This window comes from Ichthyophthirius multifiliis, assembly GCF_000220395.1.
Source record: "Ichthyophthirius multifiliis unplaced genomic scaffold scaff_1120509250354, whole genome shotgun sequence".
Lineage (NCBI taxonomy): Eukaryota > Ciliophora > Oligohymenophorea > Hymenostomatida > Ichthyophthirius > Ichthyophthirius multifiliis.
The window spans coordinates 15,051-36,000 of record NW_004086821.1 but is presented as its reverse complement, the minus strand read 5'-3'; the positions used below and the strand labels follow the sequence as shown (position 1 = coordinate 36,000).

The following is a 20,950-nucleotide window of genomic DNA, read 5'->3' as shown; positions in this document are numbered from 1 at the left end:
AATGGCAAGAAAACTAGGATTAATATTTGCTAGAAAATTAAGATGATTACAATTTAAAAAAAAATTAAATACTAACTTAAAGACTTAAAATTCAGTAAAATAATAATGGCAAGAAAACTAAGATTAATATTTACTAGAAAATCAAGAAGATTAAAACCTAAAATCTTTTAAAAATAATAACATAAAGACTTAAAATTCAGTAAAATAATAATGGCAAGAAAACTAAGATTAATATTTACTAGAAAATCAAGAAGATTAAAACCTAAAATCTTTTAAAAATAATAACTTAAAGACTTAAAATTCAGTAAAATAATTATGGCAAGAAAACTAAGATTAATATTTGCTAGAAAATCAGGAAGATTAAAACCTAAAATCTTTTAAAAATAATAACTTAAAGACTTAAAATTCAGTAAAATAATAATGGCAAGAAAACTAAGATTAATATTTGCTAGAAAATCAAGAAGATTAAAACCTAAAATCTTTTAAAAATAATAATTTAAAGAGGGCACATTCATTAAAATAATAATGGCAAGAAAACTAAGATTAATATTTGCTAGAAAATCAAGAAGATTAAAACCTAAAATCTTTTAAAAATAATAATTTAAAGACTTAAAATTCAGTAAAATAATAATGGCAAGAAAACTAAGATTAATATTTACTAGAAAATCAAGAAGATTAAAACCTAAAATCTTTTAAAAATAATAACATAAAGACTTAAAATTCAGTAAAATAATAATGGCAAGAAAACTAAGATTAATATTTACTAGAAAATCAAGAAGATTAAAACCTAAAATCTTTTAAAAATAATAACATAAAGACTTAAAATTCAGTAAAATAATAATGGCAAGAAAACTAAGATTAATATTTACTAGAAAATCAAGAAGATTAAAACCTAAAATCTTTTAAAAATAATAACTTAAAGACTTAAAATTCAGTAAAATAATAATGGCAAGAAAACTAAGATTAATATTTACTAGAAAATCAAGAAGATTAAAACCTAAAATCTTTTAAAAATAATAACATAAAGACTTAAAATTCAGTAAAATAATTATGGCAAGAAAACTAAGATTAATATTTGCTAGAAAATCAAGAAGATTAAAACCTAAAATCTTTTAAAAATAATAATTTAAAGAGGGCACATTCATTAAAATAATAATGGCAAGAAAACTAAGATTAATATTTGCTAGAAAATCAAGAAGATTAAAACCTAAAATCTTTTAAAAATAATAATTTAAAGACTTAAAATTCAGTAAAATAATAATGGCAAGAAAACTAAGATTAATATTTACTAGAAAATCAAGAAGATTAAAACCTAAAATCTTTTAAAAATAATAACTTAAAGACTTAAAATTCAGTAAAATAATAATGGCAAGAAAACTAAGATTAATATTTGCTAGAAAATCAAGAAGATTAAAACCTAAAATCTTTTAAAAATAATAATTTAAAGAGGGCACATTCATTAAAATAATAATGGCAAGAAAACTAAGATTAATATTTGCTAGAAAATCAAGAAGATTAAAACCTAAAATCTTTTAAAAATAATAATTTAAAGACTTAAAATTCAGTAAAATAATAATGGCAAGAAAACTAAGATTAATATTTACTAGAAAATCAAGAAGATTAAAACCTAAAATCTTTTAAAAATAATAACTTAAAGACTTAAAATTCAGTAAAATAATAATGGCAAGAAAACTAAGATTAATATTTGCTAGAAAATCAAGAAGATTAAAACCTAAAATCTTTTAAAAATAATAATTTAAAGAGGGCACATTCATTAAAATAATAATGGCAAGAAAACCAAGATTAATATTTGCTAAAAAATTAAGAAGGTTAAAATATAAAATATTTTAAAAATACAAACTTAAAGAGAGCAAATTCAGTAAAATAATAATGGCAAGAAAATTAAGATTAATATTTACTATAAAATTAAGAAGATTAAAATTTAAAATATTTTAATAACACTAACATAAAAATAACAAATCCAATAAAATAATAATTTCAAGCAAACAAAGATTATTATTTACTAGAAAATTAAGAAGATTAAAATTTAAAATATTTTAAAAACAATAACATAAAGAGAAAAAATTCAATAAAATAATTATGTCAAGCAAACAAAGACTAATATTTACTAGAAAATTAAGAAGATTAAAAGATAAAATATTTCAAGAATAACAACTTAAAAAAAACAAATTCATTAAAATAATTATACTAAACAAACAAATATTAATTTTAACTAGAAAATTAAGAAGCTTAAAATTTAAAATATTTTAAAATGCTAACTTAAAGAGAACATATTCGCTAAAATATTAATGGTTAACAGGAAATCTTCTAGAAAAAAGTTAGTAGGAAACTGATAATTAAGAATAATAAGAATATTAAGAATATTAAGAATAAATAAAAAAATATATAAAAATGAATAATTATGAAGAAATCACCAGTCAAGAGTAAATTAATAGTTAAAATTATAATAATAGTTAAGGGCAAATAGAAAAAGAAAAAAAAGTTAAAGAAGGGCAATAATAATAATAAAAAAAAAATAACAAAAAGAAAAAGAAAAGTATACAAATAAAAAATTTTGATAACTTAATATAATAAAAATAAAAAAAATAAAAAAATGTTCTCAATTAAGATTTGTAAGATTGGACTTATTTAGGAAGTTCTTATTCACTTATGAAAACACCAAATTAAAAGAAAACGAAAAAAATTCAGAAAAAAGAATTCGTTTCTTGGGTAAGAAGATCTACAAGATTAAATAGTAAAAAATAAGATGATTAAAAATTAGCTAAATAATTATAAACAGAATGGGAAATCATAAAAAACATTGATTAAAATGATATTTATTATCATGATAATAAGCTTATTGACTATAGGAATTATCTTTGTTAATAAATTTAATAATAACAAAAATTGAAAACATTATAAGAAGGAAATGTAAAAATCGATGTTTCATTAAAAGGTTTTTTGTTAAATTAATATTTTATATTATTTTATTTTTTATAGATTTTGATTAAAAAATAAATTAAAAATTAATAGAATAATAAAAATTAATAAACAAATAATGATTTTAAGGATGAATATCGAATTTATATATTAATTTTATATTTTAAGATTTTAAAAAATTTATGTTTTAAAACATTTTAATTATTAAATTAAAAATATACAGAAAAGCATATATTAAAACTAAACTAAAATAAAATATATATAGAAAAAATAATTTAAACAAAAAAAATACATCATAATGTTTATTTTAATTTAAAAAATTAAAATATTAACAATTAATCTAAATAAATAAGTATTCGCTTAGTAGACATAAAATACAAATTTATGATAATATTTTCAAAAATTTAATAGAAAAAAATAAAAATATTATATATTATACAAATATTAAAAAAAAAAATTTAAACTTATATTAAAAACTTTAATTAATGTAATAAAAAAAAAAAAATTATTAATATTATTATTATTATTATTATTATTATTATTATTATTATTATTATTATTATTTTATTTATCTTTACTATTTGTAATTTATATTTAATTTTACAATTTTTTTTATATAAATTTTTTTATTTATATTCTATTTATTTAATTTTTTTATTTTAGTTTTTTTGTTTATATATTAATTTAATATATATTTTATTTTATTTTTATTTCAATTATATATTTTTTTCAATTTATTATCATATTTTAATTTTTTATTTTTATTTTTCTAAATACATTGAATATAATTTTATTTTTATATAACTTTAATTATTTATATCTTTATATTTTTATTTTATTTCCAAATTATTTATATTTTTTTTTATTCTAATTAGTTTTTTTCTCATTATTTATATTTATTTCTTTTTATTACTATATTTAGAAACTATTATAATATATTTATATATGATAAACTTGAGCTATATATATAAAAATTATATATTAAAATAGAATATAGATTTTAAATAAAAAAAATGATAATTAAATAAACTTATAGTAAAATAAAAAGAATAGCTTACATATATAAAATATTTATATTAAAATAAAAGTTTAACTATTAATATAAAATTTTCTATTAATAATTATCATAAATCTAAATATTAAAATATTCGATTAATAAAACCTTATTCTAGAATATAAAAGATAAATATAATGCTTTTATCCCTTAATAAATTATAATAATATAAAAAATAATAAAAACTAATAATTTGTTTTAAACTATATTACTTGACTCAAAGATTTTATATATAGATAAGATATCAAAATAATTTATTTAATAAGATTTAGCGGTATAAAATATATATTAACCAAAAATATAGTTCCACGTAGCCCTTCTAGAATATATGAGAAAATATATAATTGTAAGTATAAGTAAATAAATTAATACGCGAATAGACCTATGGAATTAATATTTATAACAATACACATATATTAAATGAAATCAAGCTATTTTAAATACTAAAAGAACAGAAAGAAATAATTACTAAATAAAATTAAAGGTAATTAAAATAGAAAATAATAATATGAAAAAATTCTGTGTCAAAATGTAGCAGAGAAGAATCGCTAAAAACACCCTAAAAATGGAAATAAACAAGAAATTGGATAACATACAAAATAATTTAGCTACTAAGAGTAAAAAAAGGCACTGAAAAGTACAAAACTGAGATTTATAAAACAGAGATAAGAATTTCAAAAAATACATATTAAATGTACATGAATACAAAAATGATGTTTAAATTATATAACTCAAAATATAATAGTAAAATATAGAAAAATATAATAGAAAAAAAAAGAAAGATGACATTAAATTCTATTTCAATGTATGATTCAATATTATTGTAAAAATAAAATATTTATTATATATATAAATATTCTTATATTTGTTTATAGTATTATCTAAAAAAAGAAAATAAATTTATTATTGTTCTTATATTTAAATTTTACTAAACTTATTTATAACTTTTTCCCTTAAAAAAAAATTGGTGCTTTTTAATATTTTAAAATAATTATAATAATAGATTTTTAATAAATTAAAGAAAGATTTATTTTACTTTTGTTAATATTATTTTAATATTTTTGATATTATAAATTAATATAAAAAATATATTTATATATATATATTATATATAAATATATATTATATTTTAATTATTATATTTTATAATATTTATGTATAAATATTAATATGTTTTTTTTATTATTATATGTTATAATAATATATTTTTATTTAATGAATAATTTCTATAATTATTAAAATATATAATTTTTTTTATTTTATTATTATTTTATATATATTTCATATCATTAAATAAAATATTTTTATTTATGTAATCTATTATTTATAAAATAATTAATTCACAATACTAACCTATTCATATTTTGCCCATATTCTTAACCATTTCCGCCTTTTGATTCGTTTTTGGCCACCTTTTTTTTTGTAAAAATTTAAATTTAAATATTATTTTATTTTAAAATAAAAATAATTACTTATAATTTTAAAGTCAAAAACTTCTTCAAATCACTTAACATTTATTATTATCTAATACTAGGTTCATGATTTTCTTTTACAGATTCCCTTTATTTTCTTAATTCTTTAATTTATTCTTCTAAAAGCTTACTCTTTTTATTTATTATTTAAATAAAATAAATAATACTTTAATTTAAATTAAATACTTCATTATTAAACATATCAACATAACTCTAAAATTATTTACTTAACGGTTTACTTCCTTTTTAATGATCTGCCTATAAAATAATAAAAAGAATAGAAAAATATAATTAATGATTATAAAAATACTTCTTCATTAAGTCTATTAATTTTTAAATCCAATATTTAAGCATTGTATTTAAGAACACAGATTTTAGTATCATCTTTATAAACTTCTTCTTTAAGTTTTGAGACTTCTACTTGTAATTAATTTATATCTCCTTCACTTTTAAGCATTACATTGTCATATTCTTGTTTTTTCTATTTATATACATTCTAAACTTAATCAAAAGTACCTCTTAATTCTTTCAAATTTTTAATTTATTCTTTTAAGACGTTTTTTTTAGTAAGCCATAGTGGCATTATATTTTTCAGCTAATTAACCATATTCTTCAAGGGCGACTTCCTTTCCTTTATTTGCCACTTCAGCTTAATCTGAAATTTAGTTAAGTTTACTTAAGGCATCTGAATATCCTTCCACACCTTTTTGTTTTTCCAATTTTTTAAGCATTTATTCAGAATCAGTCCTTTGTTTTGTCAAAATATCCTCTGTTCTTGAAAGCAAAGCTTTTTCGTTTTTAATGTCTTGGAGTTATTTTTTCATTTCTTTAAATTTCTGAGTTTTTTCTTATAAGTTTTTTACATATCCATTTATATTATTAATATTGCCAAATCCTTAACCTCTTTCTTTATTTATTTTTTCTTATAAGGTTGCTACTTATTTTTCTAAATTGAGTTATTCTTCTTCTGTATTTTTGAGTTCTTCTAAAGCTTTTTCTTTTTTCTTGTTATCATTTATGCTTGTTGTTTATAAATTGCTAATTTATCATCTTAAGGATTTGCTTGTTTCGAAAGCTTTTCTTCCATCATATTAACAGCTCTTCTTAAAACAATTAATTAGTTGTCTAAATGGTTTAGTTCGTTTTGTGTAATAGGAGGTTCACTTAAGAGTTTTTCTGTTTGTTCTAATTTCTTCTTTTTTTCGTTTATTTCAATCGCGAATCTCTAGTTAGATAGTTCTCTGTTTTTCTTTACATCGTTTCTCATATTTTATAGCATTTATTCGGCTGTATTTGATGCCGATAAGCTTTTTTTAGCGTCCATTAATCGTTATTAGGAGGCTAAAAGCTGTTAATCTGTATATTCGAATTGTTATTTTTATTAATATATCTTTTCAGCTAAACGAGCCTCTTCTTCTTATTCTTTTCTTAAAAGATTTGTTACTTCTAGTAAAGCTTGGAATTCAGGTCTGTTTGTGTTTTTGTTCTTAAAAGCATTTATTTTATTTATTAATTGCTCTTTTTCTCCTTCTAAGCTTGTTATTTCTTTCTTTAATTCTGTTGGATTCTTATTTTTTGTTTTTATATATATATTAATATATTTTTTTATTTTTTACATTAGATTCTTATGATATAACTTCAAATTCTTAATGACTAACTTAAAATTCAGCTTATAAGTCTTTATATTTTTCTATTTATTATTTCATATCTTCGTCTAATGGAATATCTTCTGGAACCATAAATGGAACTAAGTATTTAGCCAAAAAAGCTCTTTTTTAATGTTCTTCTAAGCGAGTCAATAAATAATATAAAACTGGATATATGACTCTTTTATCTCCTGTAAGCAATTATTATGAAAATTAGCTGTTTGTTTTAAATAATTAATATAAATATATATACATATATGTATATTTATTTATTTTTACACATCATTTGGAGGTTAAGGTACAGGGTAACTTAAAATATTTAAAAACTAAATAACTTCTAATGATATTTAGTCTGGCTACTTTGATTTTATGTTTTCGAATGTTTATTTATCTAAATGTGTTAGTACTTTATTCAATACATCTAATAATTCCATTCTTTTTGTTTGTTTGTTTATAATTATTTATATATATAAAAATTGTGTGTTTTTGTTTGTTTGTTTTTTACGGATTTAATTCATCGAAAGTAACTAGTTTATAGTTTTCGTTAAAAGGTTTATCATTTAAACATTTAACTATTTGTCTTACTTCATCTGTCCCAATTATAGTTTTTATTTGTTGGGCTTATTATTATTATTATTGTTACATTTATGGGTTTTAATTATACATATTGTATTATTAATAATTCATTTTTTTTTCTTTTTTTTTTTCTTTTTTAATTATATTTACCTATATTTATTTTAAATTTTAAATAAAATAATATTTATTTTATTTCTTTTATTATTTTAAAATTAAGAACTTTAAATACTTTATTATTTTAAATATTTTTTACTTAATTTAATTAACAAAAATCAAGATAAATCTACAAAATTTATTATTATTCATATAAATATATCATTTTAATATATAAAGAAAAAATAAATTTCTTTTAAAAAAATAAATTAAATGAAAATATCTTCATCATAATACAGGTCATATACTTAACCATACGAAAATTTATTTAAATTATCAAATGTGCCATTTAATTATACAGAATAATAACCCGAAGGATTATTTTTATAAATAGATAATTAATAAAAGCTAACTTCTCATAAGGTAATAGTTGAATATTTATTCAAAAACTACCAAAATCTATTCTCAAACTAGCCTCTTTTAAATAATAAAACACCTTAAATTAGCGAATTGATAATAAAAAGTATAGAAGATATAAAAATTAAATAATATGATGAAACTATATTAAAAACAATAAATAATTATATTCATAAATTTTCTTTTTTATGTGAAGATAATAGCTTATCTTTATACGATTTTCTTCTTTATGAATTAATATGTACTTTAAGACATTTAGATATAAAAATAATAGAAGAAAATGAAAATTTTTAATATTTCTAATCAAGAATAGAGACAATATAATAATTATAGTAAATTATTTTCGATAAAAATCAAATTTTGAGACCTTTTACACCTCAAATAATGAATATATATAGCTAAATGTATGAAATATCTAAAAGAAATTTAATAACTTTTATCGATTTCGCCAATATAGAAAATGCATCGTATTAATACAAAGTAAATTTATAAAATAATAGTCAAAAAATATATTCTGATCATATTCCTTTCAGTATTTAACCATAAATAATAAAAAAAGAGCATTTTGATACTTTTTATAATAAATATGATATTTTTACTAATTTAATTGTTTAAATGGCAAATGATTACAATTGGATAAAGGATGTTTTTCAAAAGTATATTTTTTTTATTATTTACTTATAAATAAAAAAATAAAATAAAGTATGAATGATGATTTTTTAAATAGATTTTTAAAAATTGCTGAAAAAGCTGATAAATGCCCTAAAATATAAGTACATATTTTTTTTTTTTTTTTTTTTCTATAATGAGAAAAAAATATAAAAAGAAAATATAAATGGCGTTTTTGAGAAATGATGTCATGTTTAGTGCAGAAAAATAAAAATGGCTTTAAATAGAATTCAATTTAATTGCTGTTTCTTTTACTTTTATTGCTGAATAGGTCTAATAACTATAAAAAGGTTTAAAAAATTCGTATTTCAAATATTTCTTTTAAGAATACTAGATTTTGGATAAAAGTACTAAATATATGGTTGTTGAAGCTCTTTTTTAAGCTTTTTAGCTTTATAATAATCCTAAAAGTTAAATTTTGATTGTAGTAAGTGAATTTGAAGGCAACATATATGATTAAAGATATTTAGAATATTAATTGGCAAAAAAATACGGGATATTAGCAAAAAGAAGAACTTTTTAAGAGTTAATAAAATAAGTCCATGTTGATGATGAACTAAGACTTTTTGTGTATTTTTATTTTTTATATATATTTTTAATGTATCAAAATATGAAAAAGAGAAAATGATGAAATAGCTATTGTCTATTTCAGAACAGGATATACTCCTGAATAATATCCAAGTGAAGAAGCATGGGAAATAAGAGAAAAAATAGAACTCACAAAGGCAATAAAATGTCCTTCTATAAATTTGAAATTGATAAACTTTAAAAAAATACAAGAAGTTTTATAAAAGGAAGGTGTTTTAGGGAAATTTTTATAAGAAGAAAAAGACTAAGAAGCCATAAAAGAAAACTTTGCGGAAATCTTAGATTTTGAAAATGAAGAAGAGTAATAGAATCTAATTATTGAAACTAAAAAACATCCAGAAAAATATGTACTTAAACCATAAAGGGAAGGAGGAGATAATAATATTTATGGTGAAAAAATAAGCACTTTTTTGGAAAAAATAACTGTTTAAGAAAGAAAGAATTATATATTGATGGAAAAAATAGTGCCTTAACCTCATATTTGCTTAATGGTTAGAAATAGAGAAATTGAGGCTTAGGCTTGCGTAGCTGAGTTAGGTATAATGTCTTATTTTATTTTTGAAGGAAATAATATTATTTAAAGTAAGTAAGGGGGATATTTAGTTAGGTCAAAGAAATATTTTGATGATGAAGGAGGAGTTAATGCTGGACATTCGGTTATTGATGGAGTAATGTTTAAGATTTGAAATAATTTTTTATTTTATTTAGGTTTATAATATTTATAATTAAAATAATTTTTTTTAAAACAAAATAATATTTATTTTTATTTTATATATATTTAATTTTTTTTTTTTTTTAAATAAATACTTATTTTATAAAAAGGAAAAAAAAAAAAAAAAATATATAAATAAATATATATATATATATATAAAAATAAAATAAATATTTATTTTTATATTACCTAAAAAATCAAATATTTATTAGGAAAAAAAAAAAAATAATTTTAAACATAAAAATGATTTCCCATATTTACTTTTAACAAAATGCGCGCTTATTAAGTTTCTTAAAAACAAGTAATTTCTCAGCGGCCACCACCCAAGTACATAATGCCCATTAAATTTCTTAAACTAACTTCTTAAAGTTCCGTTAAAATTATTAAGAATCAGTAAATGCTTTTTAAGAAAAAGTGTAAAAATTATAAAATGCATTGATATATATAAAAAAAAAAAAAAGTAAAGAAATTGAAAAACAAAACACTGTTTAAATGAAAAAACCATAAGTATCTGCATATAAACATTAATATAACTCTTCTCATCATCCTTTGAATTTTTCCGCTGTTAAAATTGCTGAAAGTTTCCACGATTTTGTTGGTCCTGAATAAGTATCTCCTCATTATGAAAACTTCGCTATGTCAAGAAGAATGCTTTTGAGTAAAAAAATAAATATAAAAAAATAAAAAAAAATATTAAATATAAAAAAGCTTTCTGGGGTGGATATTTCCTTATTAATTTCGGAATGGGTTCATTGGATTTAAACTGGATAGCAAACTCAACTTATGTCCCATGGGTTTTCTGGTTTTAACTAATGTACTTCTATGTAGAAGGAAAGAAATCATTATTTATGTATAAAATTAAAAATAATTTATCTTTTTTTATTTTAATAAATAATAAAAATAATATAGGCCTTTACTTAATAGATTCTATAGAAGAGCGGCTGCTAATGAAACTTATATAATGGAGACTTTTTATGCTGAAAATATAGAAAATAAAATAAGAGAATTATTAAGAAGTATTTTTTTGTTTAGTCTATTTTTTTTTTATTTTTAATATAAAAGCTACTAAGTAATAACTACAATATTGGGATATTCATACTAGTTACAATTAAATTAAAGCTGAATCAATTAATAATTTCCTTTAAAATGAATATTTAAGATTACAAAGTCATATCTCTAATAGAGCTTTGAATATTCTTAAAACTGCTTAAGGATTAGAATAAATGAACTAAGCTTAATTATTACAAAAATTAATTGATGACGCACTTACTTCTATTGATAAGGCCTTATAAGGAGAAAACAGAGAAAAAGTTCTTAATTAAATGTTTGATTTGGCAGTTGAAGGTCTTGCTAAAAAATAAATGAATTATGATAATGATCCTTTAATGCCTTTGATTTTATAAGGAATTGAAGAAAATGTAAGAAAAATTACTAGTTTAACTATTGAAGAGTAAATTTGTATTTTATTTTATAAAAATATTTATATTATATATGAAGATAAAACAATTTAATATCATTGACTTAAGAATAATTAGTAAACTTAAAGAATGGAGATATTAGAGCTAGAAAAGAATATTTAGATTAGTAACCCAATTTAGATAATACCTTAAAATAAATGGATAGTGTTAAAAAAATGCTTAGTTCTTGGAGTTCCCAATGAGTTTTTTTTTTTTTTTTTTTTTAAATAAAAAGGATATTATTTTTTTTATAACAAAAAAAAAGATATATAAGTATTTTTTTTTTCTCTCATTAAAATATAATCGAAAATAATCTTTTTTTTTTTAAATAAATTAACTTTTTTTTAAAAAAAAATATTTTTTTGTCTCTTTTTTTTTTCAATAATATTAATTCATTTAAAATTCATATAAGGCATATTAAAATCATCACCATCATCTTATAGTTATTCTTAACTTTTTTTTAATTATTTTTTTTATTATTATTGATTTTCAGGTTTTGATAATGATATTATTTTAAAATCTTTTAGTTATAGCCTTTTCTTTTAAGAAACTATTATTTTTTATTTATTGTCTTCTTCTTCTTAAATTTCATCTAATTTTCCTTTAATTTAAATTTTTTATAAATCAATTTCTTTAATCATTTATTTGTCGTCTTTAGTATAATTATTTTTAAGAACTTTTTTCGACTTTTAATTATTACTACCAAAATCTCCATTTTAATTAAGTATTTCATTAAAAGTGTTTATTTCTATATAAAAAAATAAATATTTAATAAAAATATAAAAATATAATCTACATATTAACTAGTTCGTCAAAATATTAGTATTGCTATCAAAAATTCTAGTTTTTTTCTAATCATTATTTTTTTCAGAATATATTCTTATTTAATCATCTAACTAAATACTTGGATCGTCTCCTTAATTTATTTTATATATATTTTTATAAAAAAAATATAAATTGTATATATATACTTCTTTCTTCATTTAATTTTTTAATTTCTTTTAATTATTTTAAAGATTCTCTTACTTATTTTTTTAAAATCGACATTAAATAATCTATTCTTTCTTGATTTACATCATTAATCTTTTTTTTTTTTTTTAAACAAAAAAAATGAAAATTAATGAATAATCTAAAATATTTAAAAAGAAAAACATACTTTAAAAATCCTAGATGCCCGAGGGAATTTTTATCGAATTTTTGAATATAAAGCCCTTAAAGAAGGTCTAAATTTATTAGTATAGGCTTCAATAAACACAATAAGAATTTTCATTAAGAATAGGGAATTTTTAAATACAATAAAGATATAAGCAATCATAACTAAGTAAGAATATTCGTTTTAATATATAAAGAGAGCTAAAGTAATAGAAATAAGTACAGTTTAAGAAGAAAGTTTATCTAAATTATTAAAAGAAACTCTTTGATAAGGTTAATATTTTTAAGAAAGCAAATCATAAGCAAAAATAATCAATAGAATAATCAAACCTTTAATATAAATACTTGAATCATAGAAATTAATAGTAATTAAGACAAATGTTTTTTCAACAATTTTAAGTATTTCCCAAAAATAGGCATTTTTTTTATATTCAATATATAAGAAACCTAATTTATATTTCATTTAAGGGGAATCTAACTATTAAAGATAATAATAATAAAAATAATGAATAAAATAAATAAAAATACTTTACTTTTTCCCCTATAAAGATTATAAAAGAAATATAAAGGAATAATAACACCAATAATAGAAAGTACAGGAATAACCAAGGAGAATATCCATTTAATATGATTTTAAGTGTAACATTCATATGCTGTATTTTATTTAACATACATTAAATCTCCTATTTCTCTACACGAGGCTAGAGAAATATACTAATTAATAATAGAAGGCTAATAAGAAATATAAATATAAATAAAGGAAATCCAAATAATCTTACTTTCAATTTCAATTTATTTCATTTTCAAATATAAAAAATACATAACTAAAAAGATTATGATATAAATCAAAGGCATTAATAATTACCAGATTACTCTGAAATAAAGCACATCTATATCCCCAGCTAGTATTATTAAAAAACAATCCATTGAAAAACTCATTTATTCTATAGGATTTCCTATATTATTACTTACGTCTTTTAGACCAGGTGGTAATTCTAAATCGAAAGATCTTAAAATAGAAATTAGTTGGAAATAATTTGTTAATATTTTTATTAAAATTGATATTTGTAAATTATATGATAGTTAACGAATGTTTGCACCTCTTTTCTGGAAAAACATCTGCACGTTATTCACTTAATTGCTTACCATAGCACTCTTTACAGAAAAAAGTAAAGCAATAAGCGTATATATAGATATAGCAAACACTTTTATACTATTATAGTTGATTTCGCTACATAATCCGCATTTAAAAGGACTGGAATTCGCCCAACTTTAACCCCAAACATTTCCATAAATATCACAACTTTCACAAAGGGCTCCAATATGTCCTTCTGCACATGATTAATCTCCTGTTTTGAATCCTCCTAAACAATTACTAATTAAGTTTTTACATTCAATAATAATATCAGAGTCAAAAGACTTTCTCCAATATCCTGGATAAATTTTAATTTTAAATCCATCAACGCATTCCTATATTTCTTTAAGAGTACATTTTTTACATTCAGTAGAGTCCATTTAAATGCTAAAAGTAGCTTCTTAACATTTAATGCATTTTCCTTAAATAAGAGCTTCTCCTAATTCACAATCTCTCATTTAGACATAAAAAAGATACTTATAAAGCAAAGAACTTCCCTTTTATATTTCTTAGCTTATGGCTTATAATTCTAAATAAGAATCTTTACTGGGTAAATTTTCGAAAATGATTTTATCAAAAAGAAAGCCGCGTAGATTCTTGTTGTATTTTTATATGTTGTTTCCTGCTACTTTCTAATATTAATTTTTTACAGATGAATTATTGACGTTTATTTCGATTTACATCTCTTTTATATAGGAGTCCTCTTCTTCATCAAAATAGGTCTACCTTTAATCATAATCAATCATTTTTAGTAATATTTAAGCGTTTAAATCTTAACCAGAAGCCCAGTTTTTTAAAACAAACGCTTTTTTAGTTTAGTCAAAAACCATTTAGATTCGCCCATTTTTTTCCATCAAATACATCTCAAGTCCTTAAGGGTAGTCGAATATATTATTTCCATATTATTCTCCTTAATTATTATTTATAATAGTTTATTACATTAAATTTATGTTTCCGTTTATTAATCGGATTCCTCCACCGATTTTAGCTTTGTTTTTTAATATTTGCACTTCTTGTAGAATTAGGGTGTTTTTTAGTTAGTCTTTTATTTTAAAGTAAATGGCACCACCTTGGGTTTGAGCTTAGTTTTCTATAAAAGTGGTTTTAAGAATTTTTATTTGGGAAAATTATGAATATAGGGCACCTCCTTGATTTTATACAGAATTTTTTTCAAAGGATGAATTTTATATTATCACGTTAATGCAATCTTAGAAGTGTAGAATTCCTTAATTCGCTTTATTTTATTTAAATTAGGATTCATTTATGTCTATATAGTCATTGTTTTAGATAAATAATAGTGTACCGTATAAACATTAAGGGCAATTTGTGTCTTAAATGTTTAGTTTTGAAATTTATACTGATGTTTTTTCAGCTTCTAGGACTAGGGATTTTAATTTTTTATCTTCTAAGTATTCAATCTTGGAACATTCATCTAATATGGTATTTATTTTTTGGACTTCCATTATTTTAATCATTAAATTAGAATTTAGAAAATACAATAATGACGTTCGACATAAATAAGCATTTTCAAATTTATTGTTTAATAATTAGAAAGAGACTTATTCGGCCTTAATAACTCCTTAAAGGTAAATATTTTAGAAAGAATTATTTTCGAATTTAACAATGCCATTTGAAAAACAGAAAAGGAAAAAACATAAATCTTTTATGGGAAAACTATGTAAAAGAAAATATCCTTTCGTTTGATTTTCTTTATAGGAAACAATATTATCCTGATATTAAAATTTGGTTGTTTCTAATTTTAAGTCGGTATATATTATACTTCCTTATAAAGCCAATATATCAGCAAAATTAGAATTTAAAATTTTGATTTCTTATGAATATTATCCTGTTTAAAAATAAAGGAATCCTCCAGATTTTATTGCATATATTTAATTGCAAGAAATTTCTTATAATATTATATTACTTTGGCTTTTTTGGCTAATTATATATAAAGCTCCCCCATCTCCTTAACTTTCTAATAAAGAAGTAGTTTAAATATTTTAAAAAGAACATTTAGATATATACACTTAAAATATTTATTGTCCTAAAGATATTCCTTCAATATAAATAGCACCACCATTTGCTGAATTACAGTCTTTAAAAGCACTATTCTAAACATTTATATCTTAGGCTTTTATGTTTAAAAATCCACCCAAATTTTTCATTTATTTAAATAAGTTAGTATTTTGATTTCCTTTTACAAAAATACTATCTTTTATTAATACTTTATTAGCTTATAATGTAAACCCGTTATTTGTTTGGAAAGAAACGAAATCTTGACCATCGAATTTACTCATATAGAAATAAGAAACAATAGAGTCTAGAAGAAAGAAAGAACTTGAATCATAAAATACGGTTTCTTAAATGGAGTATAATTAAATATTCTATGCGTTTACATTTTGTATTATTATTCTTATTTCATCTTATGATTCTATATTTATTGGGGAGATCTTTTATGAATAACTTGATAGAATGCTTATGATGTTCGAGAATACACATTTATTAAAAACTATGTTTTATATTGTAAATTTTTAATCTTACTGTTAATATTATATTATTATATCAGATTAAATGTCATTTGCTTAATATATATTCGTTTTTTTTTTTTGGTTAATAGTTTAGCTTTTTTAAATATATATTTCTATTATACTCTTTTTATTAAAAAAATAAAATAAAATAAAATATATATTATATATATTACTTCGTCATATAAGTTATAATTTTAAAATATTGTGTTTATAAAATGAACATTATTCTAAAAATTATATATGTAAAATATTGGATATGATAATTTAAATTAAAGACTATTAATATTATCAATTATTGATTTATTAGAATCATAAACATATGGAGATTATTAAATAAAGGAACAATTAATAACATCTAAATAATTAAAATTATTAATATCAAATAAATTAATTTTTAGATTGTTTAAAAAAATCACATTTTCTAGAATTATTTTATCAGCATTACTAATAATAATAAAATTATAATCTAAATTATTCATAAATTATAAATCTTTTTAACATTTTATTTTTTTGTTATAAATAATATATTTATATAATATATATTTACTTTATATGTTTCCTGAAATATAAAATTAAATTTTATTAGTAAAAATATTACTTAAGTATATAGGATGGAATACATTATCGAAAACAATCTCTTAAATATTAATATTGGTTAATGAAAATATAGGAACAATGTCAGTTAGTAAAGTAGATTCGCACATTTAAAAAATTCTACTCTAAAAATTATTATTTTAATAATTTTAAAATTAACTTTCATCAACTTTATCATAATTATTATTTAATTAGAAATTAGTAATTGAAAACGAAATACTTTTAAAAATATAATTTCCTTATATAAATAATTATCTTTTTATTGTAAAATTATTAATATTTAAGCTAGCAACATTATTAAAAGAAACAAAAGAAGATTAATGCCAATAGTTTTTATATAAAACAACGTTTTATATTTCTACTTTATATAAACAGTTTTATTTCTATGATTTTTCTCCTAAAAAGTTAAATTCATTTAATTAATTACCAATTAATTAAAGATCATCTATAAAAACTTAAGTCTTAAGTATATATAGAGGAAATAAAGTAACCTAATTAAAGTTATTTTCTAATATTTAAAGCTATTTTATTAATATTAAAAAAGTAAAATTAGTATTTTCTTCAAGTTTTGTGTCAAAAAGAAAAATATTATTTTTTTATTAAAATTAAAATCCTTTTATTTACATTTAAGTAATCTCTAATTAAATAATATTATTTAAAATAAGTAAAATATAGGCATTTAAGTTATTATTTGCTTAGTCTTTCAAAGATATTCCACTATAAAAATTAACTTAATTGAATATAACACTACTTAAAAGTAAAATTTCATTAAAAGAAATCGTAAATGATAATTATTTTGTAGTTTAATCAAGTGCATACAAAGGATAAAAATCTATTTATTCGAATAAATATTTATTAAATCCATTAAACTATATTTGGCTTTAAAAGAAAAATTAAAGGTTTAAAGTTCCTATAGAATTTTTATTATCTATGTCATAAGATTTAAAAGAAATTTAAATATTTTCAAAATTCATTACATATCTAGCTATTTTAGTTGATATATTTAATTATGATGGAAACATACAATAAGCACCATCAGTAACTGTTTAACCATTTTATAATTTAAAACTTTTCTTTATAGGAATCACTAATATTTCAAATTAAAATTAAGTAAAGTTATCTTCATTTAAACGATAAAATAAATCTCTAATAAAAAATAAATAAATAAATAAATTTTTATTTATTACTTTTATAATTCATATGTATCAAATTCATTAAAATTTAAATCAATGGTATTACTAAATGATTATTCCTATATATTTATTTTAGTTAAAGTTAAAGTATCTATTTTCATACCACTTGCAATATCATTTAAGGATCTACAATCAATAATTTTTTACATTTTATGTATTCTATTACACTACAGGTTTTGTTTGTTACAAATCGTACATTAATTAACTATTTGATTATAATAAGGTGCAAAATCAGTCCCAGATGCATTATTAGTAAAAGGACAAGTGTATCCGAACCCTCCTTTAGAATCTCCTAAATTACACATATCATTAACTTAAATGCATTTGAAACATTTGGTTGTAAATTATTTAAATATTAATTATGTAATAAAATATGGGTTTTGTTATTTAATTTAATCTAAGGTCCTTTCTTAACAAAAACTACAATATCTTGGACATAGAGAACATTAGTTAGGTATTAAAGCTACTGTTTAACTTATTTTAACTTTTGAGATTGTACTATCGCTATTTTTTACATCTTATAATTTAAAAGGACATGATTCGCAATAAACTACTGAATTTTAATCTGTTTTACACCCATCATATACACTAGTTAACTTTTAACAATTAGAAACTAATAGTTGGCAAAAATTTAAATTAGTACAAACGCCATATACTTTTTTATCTATACAAACTTCACATAGTGGCTTTGTTCTTATATTATATGTTTATTCAATTAAATCAATTTAATCTAGTTATAATTTTGTTATTTTTATTTTTATTATTTTTACTTTATGGGATTTTTGGTCTATTAAAAAATATATAATGTGTAAAATTATAGCCAGTAGGAGTTATATGGGAGCAATGTTTACATATGTTTTCAGCTGTTATTCCATAATCAAAATCTTATCCAGATTAACATGAAACACATCCGTTTGCTACTGAAGCAGTAAATCCTTTTTTTGTTTATTTGTTTGTTCAAATATAATTAATTGCTTTATATTTTTATACCTCTCTTACATCTAACACAAATTGAAATTATTAAACTATTCAAACCAGATAAATAGTAATAAAAACTAACACAATTAGGATGAATGACACTATTACTTTTATCACATTTTCTAGAAATATATAAGAATGAAATAAAAAGTAAATAAAAAAAATACTAACCTTTAATTAGCTGGTAAGTCAATGTTAAAACCATAATTATTACATTCCATACATATATAATCATTAGCTAAAACACTTGTTGTATTAATTTAAAGCCACTAATAACAATTAGCATCTAATGTTTTAAGGCTATTTTAGGTAGAACAGCTTCCATTTATCATAATAGCTCTTTATGAAGTTGATGAAGATACACAATCATAACATTTTTTAACTAATTTGCCTTTATTAGTTAAGTAAATGAATCCTATATTTAAAGTATAGAATTAATTAGTGCCTGAAAGTTCACCATAATAACATAAATTGCATCTGGAAATATCACAAATTTCACAAGTTCCGTTAAAGGAAACAAAATATGATACAATACATAAAAAGCAATATTTTTAATAAAGAGAAATTTCATCATTAGGTATAACTTTAGGATTTATAGAATGGTTTATTTATACTCCATTATCCTGCTTTATATAATAACATGATATACAATTTGGATTACATCCTTCACATTTTAATAGATCTTTTGAAGGAATTAAATAAGTGGTTGATATATTGCATTTAGTACATCTTATAGTTATATTATTATCAATAAGATCTTATGGAGTTAGATATTATTTCCAAAGCTAAGGTTATTCATTTAAATTAAGAGAAGAATTTCCAAAAAAACACTCTAGGCAATCAGAAAGAAGAGTAGTACATAATTAACATTAAAATAGATTATTTATGACATATCCTTTATCACATTATAAACAATTTTTTTATAAATCACATTCAATACAATTTGAAGGGCATTATTAGCAAGTTTTATTGACATAAAAAAATCCGTTTTTACATAATACATATTTTTATAAAGGATAAAAATTAGCTTCGTCGAAAATAAAACATTTAGGATTTATTTAATTCAAACACCATTATTCACAACCGAAACATTGCTCCAATTTAAACGTTTTAAAGTCTATTTTTATTAATATAAATAGTTATTATGCTGTCTAGTCTTATATTTTTAGATAGTTTTGGTATAATTAGGGATTTGAGGTGGGAATTTTAGAATTTAAAACATAATTATATTCACATTTTAATGTTTAGGAAAATTTAAAGTGATCAAAAATACAGTTTGCGCATTAAAATATCGATTAATTTTGGCCTAACGTTATATCAAAATATGGACTTTTTATTATATTTTTAATTTTTATTAAAGATATTAATTTTTTGTTTTGTTTACCATTTTATACATATTATATCATTTTAATTTATTGTTAATTCAAAATAACCAAATTAACATACTTAGCATTGTGTGGGTATAGAACATTTTAAACAATTATCGGAACATTATACTTTGTTTTCCATTATAGGATAAGTTCTTTTTTTGATAATTTTTTAATAATGTATATATTTTTTTACTATAATTATTATAGGTTTCTTTTAAAATCATTTATTTATTATGCTGAGAACTATTTCGAAAAATAAAAAAATTAAATTACAAGAATTAATATTAAATTCATTTTTATTTTAAATATTTTTAAAAATATTATTATTTTCTATAATTATCAATATATATATATATATATATTTTTTTTTTTGAAT

At 19.5% G+C, this 20,950-nt stretch overlaps 6 protein-coding genes across 6 annotated transcripts, besides 19 other annotated features; 2 read left to right on the top strand and 4 right to left on the bottom strand. All coding sequences in view use genetic code 6, as the record gives it.

Annotated features, from left to right (window-relative positions):
• Positions 1-2,287: part of a microsatellite that runs on past the window's edge.
• Positions 2,288-2,356: 69 nt separating this feature from the next.
• Positions 2,357-2,393: a microsatellite.
• Positions 2,394-3,444: 1,051 nt separating this feature from the next.
• Positions 3,445-3,509: a microsatellite.
• Positions 3,510-3,526: 17 nt separating this feature from the next.
• Positions 3,527-3,626: a microsatellite.
• Positions 3,548-3,615: a microsatellite.
• A 2-nt stretch (positions 3,627-3,628) lies between the features above and the next one.
• Positions 3,629-3,707: a microsatellite.
• Positions 3,708-3,722: 15 nt separating this feature from the next.
• Positions 3,723-3,774: a microsatellite.
• A 226-nt stretch (positions 3,775-4,000) lies between these two features.
• Positions 4,001-4,060: a microsatellite.
• A 667-nt stretch (positions 4,061-4,727) lies between these two features.
• Positions 4,728-4,767: a microsatellite.
• A 281-nt stretch (positions 4,768-5,048) lies between these two features.
• Positions 5,049-5,136: a microsatellite.
• Positions 5,072-5,122: a microsatellite.
• Positions 5,081-5,122: a microsatellite.
• Positions 5,082-5,194: a microsatellite.
• A 140-nt stretch (positions 5,195-5,334) lies between these two features.
• On the bottom strand, positions 5,335-7,778 carry IMG5_067910 (intraflagellar transport protein, putative; the record flags this gene model as incomplete). Its single annotated transcript, XM_004036823.1, has 7 exons — positions 5,335-5,406; positions 5,694-5,724; positions 5,983-6,213; positions 6,330-7,033; positions 7,083-7,329; positions 7,392-7,547; positions 7,618-7,778. 7 exons carry the CDS (start codon positions 7,776-7,778, stop codon positions 5,335-5,337), a joined length of 1,602 nt encoding a protein of 533 aa, XP_004036871.1.
• Positions 7,088-7,133: a microsatellite.
• Positions 7,779-7,798: 20 nt separating the features above from the next.
• Positions 7,799-7,826: a microsatellite.
• Positions 7,827-8,191: 365 nt separating this feature from the next.
• Positions 8,192-8,850, bottom strand: IMG5_067900 (hypothetical protein). Its single transcript, XM_004036821.1, has one exon. The coding sequence runs from the start codon at positions 8,662-8,664 to the stop codon at positions 8,224-8,226; it is 441 nt and encodes a 146-aa protein (XP_004036869.1). The 5' UTR covers positions 8,665-8,850; the 3' UTR covers positions 8,192-8,223.
• IMG5_067890 (hypothetical protein) lies at positions 8,814-10,141 on the top strand (the record flags this gene model as incomplete). Its single annotated transcript, XM_004036822.1, has 4 exons — positions 8,814-8,854; positions 8,902-8,971; positions 9,025-9,437; positions 9,487-10,141. The coding sequence occupies 4 exons, from the start codon at positions 8,814-8,816 to the stop codon at positions 10,139-10,141; spliced, it is 1,179 nt and encodes a 392-aa protein (XP_004036870.1).
• Positions 10,142-10,437: 296 nt separating this feature from the next.
• IMG5_067880 (hypothetical protein) lies at positions 10,438-11,827 on the top strand (the record flags this gene model as incomplete). Its single annotated transcript, XM_004036820.1, has 6 exons — positions 10,438-10,581; positions 10,629-10,825; positions 10,876-11,017; positions 11,077-11,183; positions 11,230-11,617; positions 11,665-11,827. Exons 1-6 carry the CDS (start codon positions 10,439-10,441, stop codon positions 11,825-11,827), a joined length of 1,140 nt encoding a protein of 379 aa, XP_004036868.1. The 5' UTR covers position 10,438.
• Positions 10,829-10,874: a microsatellite.
• A 526-nt stretch (positions 11,828-12,353) lies between the features above and the next one.
• Positions 12,354-15,374, bottom strand: IMG5_067870 (hypothetical protein; the record flags this gene model as incomplete). The annotated part of the gene is made up of 6 exons (XM_004036819.1): positions 12,354-12,372; positions 12,781-12,847; positions 13,122-13,254; positions 13,305-13,508; positions 13,923-14,821; positions 15,215-15,374. The coding sequence occupies 6 exons, from the start codon at positions 15,372-15,374 to the stop codon at positions 12,354-12,356; spliced, it is 1,482 nt and encodes a 493-aa protein (XP_004036867.1).
• A 1,408-nt stretch (positions 15,375-16,782) lies between these two features.
• Positions 16,783-16,830: a microsatellite.
• Positions 16,831-16,851: 21 nt separating this feature from the next.
• IMG5_067860 (hypothetical protein) lies at positions 16,852-20,700 on the bottom strand (the record flags this gene model as incomplete). Its single annotated transcript, XM_004036818.1, has 8 exons — positions 16,852-16,883; positions 17,038-17,158; positions 18,011-18,179; positions 18,221-18,956; positions 18,997-19,161; positions 19,217-19,326; positions 19,376-20,533; positions 20,589-20,700. Coding segments are annotated over 8 exons (2,603 nt in total), but the record flags the coding sequence as incomplete, so codon positions are not given.
• Positions 16,953-16,985: a microsatellite.
• Positions 17,528-17,573: a microsatellite.
• Positions 20,701-20,950: the final 250 nt, after the last annotated feature.